Here is a 14,994-nt window from a genome sequence, read left to right on the forward strand (position 1 = left end):
CATTCCTATAACATGCTTGTATATGTGATGGCTTGATACTTTAAATTTGGGTGATTCTTATGTGTTGAACTTATCATTAACTTCGTACGAGCCAAACCTTGACATATGTAGCGCTATAGGATTAACGACCCGCCTCTACTGAAACTTTGGTTATGTCATGAGCAAGTTGCGTTTTCTTGGTTTGATATGTTAGACACATGCCATGTTTAAATGTTTATCTTGAATCACATGCTTGCTATGAGGAATTGTTCAAACTTATCTTTTGCTATGTACGTATCAAACTTGTATACTCGCCTTTGCTTTTGCATTGAACTTTATTTTAAACATGTTACAGGTTGAGGACGATGATGCTATGAAATGAAGTAGCGTTGATGCCTAGATACACATATAGACGTTAGGGTTTAAAATGTTGTATCAAAATTTTGTTATGTTATCATGTTGTTTTGTTAAACTTGTCGTATTTGAATTTCTTGTAATGTTGACTATTTGAAGTTATGAAATGAAATGGAATTTGGATTTTCTAAATATTGTCACAAATAGCGTTATGATGTCTCTAGCAATCTTCACACTTCGTCTCATCCCGATGTTTCCGCCATTGGTTGGGGTGTGACACCATGACTTTATTGTTTTCTCTTTTCGGTTGCTATAGCAAGTACCAATACCGTAACGACCCAAATCGATACCGACCAAATTCCCGTCACGTAGCTCTGGAAACCCCACTAGTTATACATAATAAGTAAGTGGTGGAGTGGAAAAAATCGTGTCAAAATGATGTAGAGGTCTCAAGTTCAAGGGTTTGGCTCCCACCACTAAGGCCTTATTTTTTTGGAGTTAAATGTCATTTTAGTCCCTGTGGTTTTGGGCATTTTACCGGTTTAGTCTAAATATTTCATTTTTCACATATGAGCCCAAAAAGGTTTCAGAATTGCCATTTTAGTCGACTAGTTAACTTCGTCCATTTTTAAATGTCCTCGTCATCAATTTATAAAGTCAATGAATGAAAAAGTCAAATCGGAAGTTGTTGGGTGTTGTGGATATAATTTTCTTGTAAGAAATAGAACAACAGATCAGATCAGATCAAAACAAGAACAAGTCAACTGATATAATTCAATAGCATTGGAGTATTTGGGTGCTGTTTCGATCAACTATTTTGAGGTAATATTTTTCACTCGAATCTTTAAATTATTGAAACAGTGATAGTTTATATTCAACTTTAAGTTGATTGATTGAGAGATTTTGGATAATAGTTTTGTAGGTGTAAATTATTCTAAGTTTATATTCAACTTTACTATGGTGGTTTTCTTTTTTTAAAGTTGTATGTTATTTATTTAGTTGGATCTTGATTGTAGTATTGAATCTGTCGGTAAATTGTTTGAAATCGGCATAACTTATATAAATTTCCGAAATGGTAATTTTAGTCCCTCACAAATTACTAACTGAGATAAATTTGAAGACCATATGAGTAAGCTCCTGTTTTAGAGATATTGTTGAACCCCGTTTCTAGGATATATCAAAGATTTGAAATCAAAGCCCCCATGGTTTAAAGTTTATAACCATATTTTCATTTTTCTAAGAAAGTCAAATCTTTGTTTTAAATCTGATCAAACAATCAAAGATATCATTTGAAATCAGGTACACGCATCATTAGGTTGCAAGAATCACCTTTCTATAACTAAATTCAATGGTTTGACTTTAAGAAAGTCAAACTTTTGCATTTCTATTGTGCTTTTTTTGAACGATAAATTTGGATAACACCCGATCATATACATCTCCATTAGGCATAATGTCTATACACCAATTAAGGAGAAAAACCTCCTTGTGGGAATCGAACCAGGACCTATTGGTCCCAAAGCTTTATCCCACCGCCAAGATGCCACAAAGCTAGTAACACATCATCTAACTACTCATATATCATCGTTTTGTTATCAATAAATTATCTTGGTATAATGCTCTTTTTTGGTTTCATAAAGAATACTAATTATCTTAGTGCAATGATCTTTTTGGTTTCATAAAGAGGGGTTGGTTCCGATACAAACCATATTTATCCTACAAACCGTATGAACAGATCCTACCACTTAAAAAAGTTAAATTAGCACATACTAAAACAATGCATACATAAAGTAGCACTTTTGAATTATATTAGCACATGAAAATTAATCAAGATAATTGATTTTAGCACATATGTGAAATGATATAGCCCTTTTCTTTATCAGCACACTGAAAACAAAAGAAAGACCCAAATAAAGAACCAATTGCTTGTTAGCATAATTATAAGGAATTTAAGATAATTGATATTATTTAGGTTATCATTTTACCATTTCTCTATAATTGGTTGGATGTCATATAACACTTTTATGTTAGGCCTCGTAATTATTTGTAAGGTGTGGTTAGCAGTTTAATACTTATCATAAAATATGCTCTAGAGGGTTAAAAGGGATCCATTGTTTCTTTGCAGTCATCTTCGAAAATCGCTTGCCAAGAAAAAATTGTAGGATCCGTGTACCTCTAATGGATTCTTCTTCAACTTCATTCATTAAGGAAAGCTACCGGTATGATGTGTTTTTGAGTTTTAGTGGAGAAGACACTCGTAAGAACTTCGTGGATCACCTTTATGATGCTCTTCAGCGACACAGTATTCACACTTTCAAGGACGACGAGAGACTCAAACAAGGAAAAAGAATCAATGATCAACTTTTGAATTCAATTGAAGAGTCAAAGCTGTTCATCATAGTTTTCTCAAAGAAATATGCATCTTCGTCTTGGTGCTTAAACGAACTTGTAAAGATTATGGAGTGCCAAAATTCAAACAACCAGATTGCTTACCCTGTTTTCTACGATGTGGATCCCTCTGAAGTTCGCAAACAACATGGTCAAGTTGGAGAATCGCTTGCCAAGCATACCAACAAAGAGACCGGGAAATGGAGAAAAGCTCTCACAGAAGCAGCCAATTTGTCTGGGTGGGATATGAGGAACACTGCTAACGGGTAATTTCCTTCATCAGTTCTCTGGAAATATTCATTCTTTCTTAGTTTCTTTCTTTTCTTTTTTTTTTTTTTTTTTTTTTTTTTTTTTGAGGAAAGCTCGAGTCTTGTTTATGTTGATATGGTATTATGTCTTACATTTTTTATATTATATTCCTATAAAGTAACTTTTTGTGTGGGTTTTTGAGTAAGCTAACTGAATCTACTATAATTCACAGGCATGAAGCCAAAGTCATTAAGTTAATAATTGAGCGGATCTCACATAAGTTACGATCCATTAATGTGAACCTTGATGATAAATTAGTTGGCATGGAACCCCGGCTAAAGGACCTTGAGAAGTCTTTAGATATATTGTCGAACGAGGTTCGCATGATAGGTATCAAGGGGATGGGAGGTGCTGGTAAGACTACGCTAGCCAGAGCTGTGTTTGATAGATTATCAGCTCACTTTGAAGCTAAATGCTTTGTTGAGAATGTAAGGGAAGTTTCAAAAGCGTCGTTGTCCGGTTTGTTGTCGTTGCAACAACAGATCCTTTCAGACTTGATAAATGATCAAGGCAACAACGTACGTAGTGTCCATGATGGGACAAACATGTTGAAAACAAAGATGCGTGGTAGAAAGGTTCTTTTGGTTTTAGATGATGTGGATCATCAAGAGCAACTTGAGTCATTAGCTGGTGACCTTAATTGGTTCAAGTCTGGAAGTAGAGTTATCATTACAACAAGAGATGAGCAAATGTTGATAGCACATAGAGTAAAATGGATTCATGATGTCAATCTATTATCAGATAATGAGGCGATTGCCCTCTTTTGTAAGCACGCATTTGGGAAAGATCTTCCAATTCAAGAGTATGAAAAGGAATCACTACAAGTTGTAAAATATGCTGCTGGCCTTCCCTTAACAAACAAAGTTTTGGGTTCATTTTTGTGTGGTAAAGACAAGCATGAATGGATAGACGCCTTAGCAAGACTCAAAAGAATTCCATTGAAAGAGACTCTTGAAAAATTGAAATTAAGCTATGAAAGTCTTGTGGATGATTACAAGGAAATATTCCTAGATGTTGCATGCATATTGAAGGGGTATGAGGAAAAGGAAGTAATAAGTATCCTTGAAAGTTGTGGATTTCGTGCTAGAATTGGATTAAGAGTTCTTGAACAGAGATCTCTAATAACTTTTCAGAGATCTCTACTACTAACTTTTGATGATGATCTTTACGTGAGCATGCATGACCATATTGAAGAAATGGGAAAAAATATTGTACGTTGTTTGCACCAAGATGAGCCCAAAAAACATAGCAGATTATGGATTCAGGAAGAAATTGAAGATGTATTGCATAATGACTTGGTAATAATCAGGTTTACTGGTAACATCGAGATGAGACAAACACAATTTTCTTTACATATGACATGAACTATTCTTGAATTACAGGGTTCTGAAGCGACAAGGTGTATACGTCTAAAGCTCACCCCTGATATTGTTTTGGAAGGTCTTGGAAACATGAAGAAACTTAGATGCCTTATTGTCGTTCATAGACATGAGGATAAGGATCGTGATGACCTTGTGAAGATTGATGAAGTTGGTCAGTACTTCCCAAATTCATTACAGTACTTGAAATGGCACTATTACCCTCATTGGTGTTTACCCAAAACCTTTCAAGCAAATAATCTTGTTGAGCTTCACATGTGTGACAGCAGAATCAAACAACTTTGGGTGGGGGGAAAGGTAGGATGATTGATTAATAATTTTGCTTTATTTATTGACCAGTTATTAATTAGTATACTACCTTCTTTATGGTGTGCATCAGGTTCTTAAGAAGCTCAAATCCATTACATTGCGCTCCTCAAAGTTGAGGACCCTTGACCTTGAGTTGACTCCAAATCTTGTGACGCTAGATCTTACATGTTGTTTTGATTTGGTAGAACTTCATGTGCCAGTTGGATGTTTAAAAAGGCTTACGTACCTAAGCCTCTATCGGTGTGAGAGGTTGAAATCTGTTTCGTTTATCAAGGATTTGGAATCACTTGAGAATCTTAGTGTAGGTGGCTTGCATCTAAAGGTATTCCAGGACATAATCCTGTGCCACCCCAATAGTAATTTGCAGGTGCTTGATTTTGGTGACAATGATATAGAAAACCTACCTTCATCAATTGGAAATCTTCATAAGCTTGTTGATCTATCATTCAATGGGTGCAGAAAACTCAAAAGTCTTCCGGAAAGCATTTGTAGCTTACAACATTTAAGAGTTCTTGACCTTTCAGGTTGTGGCATAGAGGAATTTCCTGAGGGCATTGGCCAGTTGGAGTCTTTAGAAATTCTAGGCTTAACAAATTGCCTGATGAATTGCTGAGCCACATCAAGACAAACCGAGCCATCTCGGTTTTAAAACTGAGCCAAGCTTGAGCTCAATTTCCCAGCTTAGTTTCAAATCCGAGCCCGGGCTAGCTGTGGTTTGTGAAATGTGAACAGAACTGAGTCTGTGAGCTAAGGTCTAGTATATTCATGAACCTAAAACAACACCTGTTTCCATAGTTTCTGGTTGTTTTTTTTTTTTTAAGTTTGCTAATTTGATGTAAATACCAAATTAGATTCATGAGGGTTTGAAGTCTATTCATGATAAAACATGAGGATCTGTGTTTTAATATCATGTGTAATGTTTTATCGAGTTTGAAATGTTGATTGATATGAAGGTTGATGAGAATGCATATGCATTCTCAAGTCCAGCTTTACCAATGTATACTTACTTATTCCGCATCATTAGTGCATGAAACCTCATAAATTCGGTGGTGGATTGATCCAGGATTTTGATCGCTGGTAAAACTCCTTAGTGGCGTTAGGTACCTGGTGAACGAGGACTTGGGTCAAGACTAGTTGGATATAAATTGTTTTCTAGTATAGTAACACTAATTAGTTTTGGTTTTTCGTTTTGGATCCGTTCAAGTTTTTCAAGTGAAACCCAACTATATATTTGATCATGTGGCAGATAGATACAATTTTACTATATGTTGGATTTAATTGTGCCACTTGATCCATCAAATGCGTTTGAGGTAAGTTTTTCAAGAAAGAATATATACAAGTTATAATTTGTTAGAAACTGTATTTTGGTTCATCCCGACCAGGTAATGTTTTATCTTTAACATGTCAAACTGCTAAAATCTAAAATATTAGCAAAAAAGCAAATGGGTTGAATCTTTTAAAGTGTATTATTATTGAATGAAAGCTCCTACATTGTTTTATAGAGACATTATTCTTATGTGTGTTTAATTCTGTCACTTGACCCATCAAATGGTTTTGAGGGTTATTCCGTACATCTTTTATAAATGCCAATAGGCTATTTGTATTCTATTAAAATATTGTTAAGAACTAGTAATCAAGCCCGCGCGCGTTGCGGCGCGGGACATTGCAAAATCGAATGCGCGTGAATACATTGCAAATATCAAATGGATTAATCCAAGAGTTATCCATATGAAAACATATATAAAAAGAAGCACGACTGACATATAAGCATACATAAGGTTCAAACAAAAAGGTGTAATATAACTTGTTTCACTTTTCGGTAAGATTGATTTGTAAACGAAACAGGTTTTAAAATCCAGGAATAAACAATTGTATAGGGCTTCAGATACTAACACCTCACAAAGCCTAACAATTGTGTCTCTTCTCTTGCTACATTTTAGGTTCACCAACACTCTTTTGTCTCCCACAAATGCACCTGCAACTACCAATGTTTTTTAGTAAACTTTGTAGATACAAATCAATATTATTTTCATAACAAAACTCATGACTTACTTCCAGAATTTAAATATCTACAAATCAATATTATTTTCATAACAAAACTCATGACTTACTTCCAGAATTTAAATACTTGATCCCCTCATATCAACTCGATTTTTCGTCGACTCAGCTTGTATTGTTCTCTCTTGACCACGCAATAGTTGAATATAATCATTCATATCTTTGACTATTGATGCCTTGTCCATCTTCTAAAAAAAAGAAGTTGTAATTCAATTGAATAAAATCAGTAAAGGATAATGTTTTGAAAACCTGACCGGTTAACAAACCGAGCATTCTACATGTTTACTGATTGGATCAGTCAATTGTTAAACACTCTTAACCTTATACTATATATGATTTTGATTAAAAAAATTAATAACTACAAAACAGTAGCACCTTACTAATATTGGGGACCATTGCTCAAAGTGCAAAGAGCCTATCATTCAACTATTTGCTCTGGTTCCTCTTGGTGACGATTCCTTTAGTCGAGCTTGAATAATAGTAGCCGGAAAAAGTTTCTTCCAATCTGCGCCAACTATTGGGTCAAAGTTAGGAAAGGAAATATTTGAATCATACAATATGTTCAAATTCTGAGATCTAAAGCATTGAAGAAGAAGTAAGTACCTGCAATCATCGAGTTGATGGATAGATTCCAAAGAGTTTTCCATGAAAGTACTTGAATAGCAACAAAACCCATATAAGCCACAGATTCAATTGAATTAACAACACTCCAATCCATCTATATATTCAAAAGAGTCATAAACAACGTTTATCTCATGTTCATGAGCATTCATCAGCTTGAAATCCATATAATGTATGTTTACTTATTTTCTTCTACCGTTAAATAAAAAAAGAACATGTGTAACTCCAATAAATATCCCAGCTCAATAAATTTTAATAAAGTTTTTAGTGTGCTAAATGCACCAAACTATTATTGGCATCAAATTGTCAATTAAGAAGATGCTGCTTAGCATATGCTTAGTTTCGGTTTAATAGGTTTAAATTGAATCAATTAAATGGGAGTTACAATTGCAGCTTTATCAAGTTGCGTCTTGTAGTTCATTCTAATGGTCCTAAGTCTAAGGAAGGCGTGGTTGATTCGGTAAAGAAGTCTGATCCAAAGGTAGGCGCACATGACAACTTTTGGTCCTGATGGTGCACCTGCATTGGATAATTCAGCACCTATAGTATAGAAAAAAACGTGCAAGCCGAAGTGAACAACGTTAGATTACCTACCCGGCTTGCCTCTTACTCAAAAGTGTTTGTAAATAAATTTAACTATAAATAAGGTTATATTTAGACGTTGATCGTTCATCCAAATAAAATAGTACTCAAGTAATATTTGGCCGATTTTACTGTTTTGGAACTGCATTTCAGGAACTGTTTTGTCAAGTTTGGTTTAGGCATTTGTTATACACTTCAAGAAAATTACATGCCTAGTTAAACGTAGTTTATCTCCTTCTTTAACCTAACAGAATGAAATATAAGGTAGCGAATCCGCATAGGAATCTACTATAGCGGGTGTTTGGATGCACTTTTTTACCCGAACCCATTTTGGACGAAACCCCTTTTGGCCCGTAATCTGACCCACCCGTTTTGACAAGCTACTCACTTAACTATCTCAAATTTGCTAAAACTTATTACCTTAGCCTCATTGACATCAGTAGCAGTTATACCAGGTTTAGACATTCCACCAAAAACTATATCTGCAAATGCAAAATAGGTGCGGATCCTCCTATGCTTATGTAGATATTTTCACCATCAATTTCTAATCAAAAAACAAATAAACTCCTTAAAGTAGGTGTCATCTCTTTTAACTCAAGATTCTTTGATTGAGATCCATTTCTCAAATCAAATGTGCTATCACATGGAATACTCCCATTTAAAATCGGTCATGATTATCCGTCATTAATGTTAATTCAAAGCTATGAATGGTTTCTCACAGTTAAAGCTAAGGAAGTCTTCTGAATATACTGATGCCTTTAAATAATATTCATCTTGCATTCAAATAAACATAGCAAACATTCATAAAACATCAATATTCATTTGTTAAAAAATGTTCCAATCCAGGTGAATCAACTAATTCTTCAATTTCAATGTGTCAAATCATCATGCATTCCAATAAAATCAACCATTCATGCATGATGTTCATTCAATACCACATGAAATCCAAAGAATTTAATACTTAGAACAGACAAATCAATTTGCAAATAAGATGCATCAATATAATAATCCCAAAGACAATAAACAAAGAAGAAACCCTAGGTTATGAATAAAAAGGAAGGCGCACAGCAAGACTGACCTGAACGGCAAATTTGATATACCAAGCTCCTGGCTCTCAAAATCGCTGCAACTTTAAATCCTTCTACACGATTTGAAATTCTTGAGGTAATATAGCGGAACCCATTAGTCGAATTCAGTGAAATTTGATGATTTCTTGTGCAGTTTGATTTTGTGAATCCTATGTTTTTAGAATCCGTTTGTTGTAATTTGACAAATAGCTTGAAGAAAGCTCTTATTCTCTTAAGATCAGAGCAATACACAAAGTAGAAAAACAACCTGCAGTATACACGATGCTCAGACTCAGACGGAAAAAGAGAGGGACCATATAAGTAAATATCACCGACTTTTGCTTTTAAGATATATGATAATATATAAACTTTCAGTAAACAACTAATCTTGAATTTTTATTTATATATTTAAAATAGCTGAAACAAATCACAAATTGGGTTGTTATGCAAAAAAACTTCCCCATATGCCATTAGTTCCTATACATATGTTTGTTTGGCATAACATTTGAATATTTGATTTTAGTGAAAATTATTTATTTATCATTTCTTTTAACCAAAATTTTTACCCAGAGTCCATTTATCAGTAGGCTCCAAGGCTGGAGAGTGTGGTTGGAGCCCCCTAGGGGCTTTATCAGGCCACGTAAGCGCCACATAGGATCCACCTCAGCCATGAGGCTTTATCACGCCCCTCTTTAACTTGCATGGTGTGGATGGAGCCCCTTATTAAAAAAAATTAAAAAAAAAAAGATTTCATTGGGTGAAATGACATGGGCCCACCTGATAAAGCCCTTCAAGCTCGTTACCATGATGGAGCCCCATCAGTGGCGCCCCTTCTTAAAATGGTGGGTGTGGGTGTATAGCGCCGGGGGGCGCTATAGAGCGTGAGGTGGCGAGGGTGGCGCCCCCACACCCTCCGCCTAACCAAGTTTTATGTTCACTTAAGTGCTCTGTTTTATTTTATTAATCACACTAATACAATCATATGATCCATTCTTACACTTCATCCTCCTTTACCTTTTGAACTTGTTTTTGGACCTTGTAGTAGACAGTTGTCAGTAGTTAATCTATCATGGCCACTTGCACTAATCTCACTTATGTTTGTTCTTAGAATTAGAAATATTGTAGCTTGTTGCACTAATCTCACCTATGTTTGTTCTTAGAAATGCTGCATTAATCTCATTTACTCATTGCTCGAATTGTTGGTGATTTGACTATGCAACAAACGAATTTGACTTCTGAAGTCAAACTTAGAATTTGACTTCTAGGTTAGACTTTTGACCCTTTGAGGTCAAACCTACACTTTTTTAGTGTGTGCTTCTCCATTGTTAACCTTATTAGTTGTTGGGTGTAAGTGTGTATTTAGAATTAAGAGCCATTCTCATAGTTCTATTAGTCAATATAAAGTCAGTCTTATCGCCAAATGCTTTCATCAGATAAAGGACATTGATTACAAATAGACCCAGTGGCGGATCTAGGAATTATTTTATGGAGGTGCGAACGAAGGGTTCAACCAAACTTTCAAAGGGTGTGATCGAGATTTTTGCCTATAAAATACACATTTTTTAGGGGGTGTCTTCCCACCAAGGCATACACTTGGGTATACGCCCCTGCATAGACCTTTAGGGTGTGTTTGGTATGGTGTAATGGAATGGACGGAGGAATGGAATGGACGAGGTAATGGAATGGATGAGGTAATGGAATTGATTATTACCATTCCATGTCTTGTTTGGTTACCATGTGAGAATGAAATGAACCATTACGTTTTGTTGTTTGGTATGCGATAAAAGACGAAGGAATAAAATCGGATGGCGGTGGTCAATGATGGGCGGCGATGGTGGGTGGGTGGAGAAGGCGGCGAGTGGAGACGGCGACGGGTGGTGACAACGGTGGTGGTGGTGGGTGACGGTGAAGGTGAAGGTGGGTGGCGGCGGTGGTCAGAGGTGGTAGAGGTGGCGACGGTGGTGGCAGGTGGTAATGGTGGTGGTGGTTGATAGTGATGACGGAGGTGGGTGACGACGACGGTGGTGATCGGAGGTGGCAGCGGCGATGATCGAATGTGAGTGGTGGCGGTGATCGGAGGTGGCAACGGCGATGGTGGATGGTGGCGGTGGCGGGGATGGAGGTGGGTGGCGGCGGTGGCAGGTGGCGGCGGTGGCGGGTGGCGGCGGTGGCGGGTGGCGGCGTGGCGGGTGGCGGCGTGGCGGGTGGCGGCGGCGGATGACAGTGGTGGTGGGTGGTGGCAACGGTAGTGAGTTGTGGTGTTGTTAATGAAGGGTGAAGAGGGAATGGAATGGAAAAAAAACAGGGGAGATGGATGGAATGATATTGAGGGAATGGAATGCATTTTGGAATGAGCGATTCCATTCCATCGACCAACCAAACACTCTTTTCTTCATTCCCTCTCAATGGTCCATTTCATTCCACCTCTCATTCATGCATACCAAACCCTACCTTAGTCATGTTTTTAAATCCATGACTATTCATCTATTTCAAAAATTACATTTTCCTAGAGGATGAGTTATCCAAATCATGTATGATTGTTACAGAAGGTTCTCTGTGAAATTAATTCTCAAGCTATCATCTAGAGCATCATTTATTTCTTAGCCGTAGAATATTCCAGAAGAATAATTAATTTTAGGAATAGATTGTGCACCTTGTTAATTGTACATTATTGTGTTTCCTTTTTAACCGATTGTATTATCCCTATATAATGGGTATTGTTATTCAATAGAATTCATTCAGAAATCAAATACTTTTATGGTATCAGAGCTTCGGTTCTATACCTAAGCTCTCTACCCTCTCTTTCTTCCCTGCCCTACAATTTTTTTTTCTCCGATCAGCAGCCATGACTAAGACTGACGAAAAACCCAATTCCCTACACCCGGCCTACTCGGTCACAAACATACAATCAAAGATTCGTACCCTGGACGGCACCACGGTCACCTACTCGTCTTGGGTACAACTGTTCCAACTCCATGTCGTCGCCTACAAGGTTTCCGATCACATTGACAGTATGCCTGCTCCATCCGATAAGGACCCGAACTATCCACAATGGAAAGAGCTCGATGTTCTTGTCCTGCAATGGATTCTCAACACCGTTTCAGATAATATTTTGCCCCGAATCTTACCCAATACGACAAAAGCCAGACAAGCCTGGGTCAAACTCGAAAAGATCTACCTCAGCAATAAGAAAGCCCGCGCCGCCGCTCTTGAAACTCGATTCTGCAACATGACTCTTTCTGCTTGTGCCTCCTTGGATGATTATTGTCAACAATTACAAAGTCTTGCCACACAGCTTGCCGATGTTGATCACCAGGTCTCGGACTCCCGTCTGGTCTTACAGTTGGTACTTGGTCTGCCTGCTGAATACAATACTACCGCCTCTTTCATAAATAATAAAGATGCAGATTGGGATCTTGTTATTTCCCTTCTTCAAGATGAAGCAATCCGTATTGAGGTACAAAAAGGGTCGGCCACCTCAGTTTTGGTGGCACCGGACCCTAACAGCTCTGACAACACACCGACGGCCCCTCAGCCGGCCCTAACAGCATCTTATAACCACTCGTCTGACTCTCACAGCAGCAACAATACAAGGGGACGCGGTCGTGGAAGGGGCAGGAATAATTACAGAGGATGAGGAAAACGTGATACCCGAGGAGGCGCCTCTGGATATGGTCGCTCCTTTTGGACAGCAGGAAACCAAGCATCAGCTAACTCACCATATCCTAATTGGGCTTGGTGGACTACCCCCCTTGCCCCTAACCCACCCAAAACAATTGGAGGCCCAATAATAATAACTCACCATATCCTAGACGGTCCACGAGTGGGTACTGTATATTTTTGGGTGACAATTTATTGTCCTGGTCTTCGAAGCGGCAACCCACTGTGTCACGTTCAAGTGCTGAAGCTGAGTACCGAGGCGTTGCTAATGTCGTTGCTGAAGCAACTTGGTTGCGCAACCTATTATTAGAACTACATACTCCTCTGCGTAGAGCCTCCATTGTATATTGTGATAACGTCTCAGCTGTCTACCTCTCAGATAATCCAGTGCAACATCAACGCACGAAGCATGTAGAGATTGACATCCACTTCATTCGGGAGAAAGTCCGAATCGGCCACATTCGAGTATTACATGTTCCTTCAGCTCTTCAATATGCGGACATATTAATCGGCCACATTCGAGTATTACATGTTCCTTCAGCTCTTCAATATGCGGACATATTCACTAAGGGCCTCTCTCGCCAGCTATTCCAGTCTTTCCGATCCAGTTTGAGCATTGGACCTTCCCCCGTTCAAATTGCGGGGGAGTCTTAGCTGTAGAATATTCCAGAAGAATAATTAATTTTAGGAATAGATTGTGCTCCTTGTTAATTGTACATTATTGTGTTTCCTTTTTAACCGATTGTATCATCCCTATATAATGGGTATTGTTATTCAATAGAATTCATTCAGAAATCAAATACTTTTATTATTATCTCATATGCTTTACTGACTTTTGGCTTTACATAGTGTGCCTTTGAATGTACATCCTCTTTGTATTTAACTTATCAATATGATGTTTCACTGACATCTCGAGATTGATCTACATTTATATTGAGGTAATCATAAAATGGTTGTTATGTAATTATTAATGGTTCGTCAACTACGTTAAACGACGTGTAGTGGTTTCTTTAATGTCGTTTCAATAGTCACCTCGTTTCAATTACGATGATTTGTATTGTATAAATAGGAGTCAAAACAGTTTGTAAAGTTAGTTCCTTTGTATCAGTTATGTATGTATTACAAAGTCAAAATCAATAAATCTCCAGTGTGTTATTGTGTTCAATTCGTCAATTTGCTTCTCTACATTCCTAGCGTATGGGAGCATTGGTTTCTTGTCTTACAATATCTAAACAGAGGTGGACATAAAAATCATTATTTTGATATATGATATATAATGCATAATACTAAAACGTAAATTAGTTTGAGTTAGGAAAGTAGGGTAAACACTTAATAGTGAAAGGTATGTTTGGTTCATGTTATCACTCTAGCCATCTTTACCGGCTTGAAGCAGCCAAGGAGTGCATAACCGGTCCGGTCTGATCATTAAAACTAATAGCGTATATTACAACACCCGCCTTGACGATTTCCCGAATGGCTCTGCGTATTGCCAGGCTCTTAAAGTGCTTGCTGATCAAATGTCCAAACCGAATCCCCTCTTACGATCACCTACGTGTTTTCGGTTGCCTTTGCTACCCTCTACTCCCCTCCACCTCCATCCATAACCTCGACATTTTCATCCATGTGTATTTCTTGGCTACCCACAAACTCACCGAGTCTACAAATGCTTTGATTTGCAAACTAAGCAAATCACCATCTCCCGGACATGTGGCATTTGATGAAACCACATTCCCTTTTGTAAATCCAATCCATCCATCACCCTCTTATGATTTTCTAACGGATCAGTTTCCTACTACTTTTTGTCCTTTTGTCCAACATACACTTAATCCCACACAACCATCCACATCCTCGGCCTAACCTAACCTTACTACTTAAGGGTCACCCACTTCAGACGCACCCACCTCTCCCGCCCAAACAATATCATCGGCACACGCCGCCTCATCATACATCACCGACCCACACCAACCTATTGACCCAAACCACTTCAACGACCCACACACCACCTTTAGTCCCTTGGATCCCACCACCCCCACTCACTCACTCGCCCCAATCTCATTCCAGTCATTCACCTACCCCACTCCCTCCCACCACTACCAATACTCAATAAACTTCCACTCCTACTGCCCAGTCAAGTCACACTATGCGACCACGAGACATGAATGGCATCGTTAAACCCAAACAAAATCTTAACCTTCACACATCTACGATTGTCCCCATACCTAAAAACCTGAGTGTCGCTTGTCCATACCGGAATGGCTTGACGCCATGACCAACGAATATAACGATCTTAT

At 37.9% G+C, this 14,994-nt stretch overlaps 1 protein-coding gene across 1 annotated transcript; it reads left to right on the top strand.

Annotated features, from left to right (window-relative positions):
- Positions 1–1,023: 1,023 nt before the first annotated feature.
- On the top strand, positions 1,024–5,651 carry LOC110935771 (disease resistance protein RPV1). The gene is made up of 5 exons (XM_022178119.2): positions 1,024–1,155; positions 2,456–2,984; positions 3,200–4,325; positions 4,410–4,703; positions 4,786–5,651. The coding sequence occupies exons 2-5, from the start codon at positions 2,509–2,511 to the stop codon at positions 5,326–5,328; spliced, it is 2,439 nt and encodes an 812-aa protein (XP_022033811.1). The 5' UTR covers positions 1,024–1,155; positions 2,456–2,508; the 3' UTR covers positions 5,329–5,651.
- The last annotated feature ends 9,343 nt before the right edge of the window (positions 5,652–14,994 follow it).

This window comes from Helianthus annuus, chromosome 4 (genome assembly GCF_002127325.2).
Source record: "Helianthus annuus cultivar XRQ/B chromosome 4, HanXRQr2.0-SUNRISE, whole genome shotgun sequence".
NCBI classification, from domain to species: domain Eukaryota; kingdom Viridiplantae; phylum Streptophyta; class Magnoliopsida; order Asterales; family Asteraceae; genus Helianthus; species Helianthus annuus.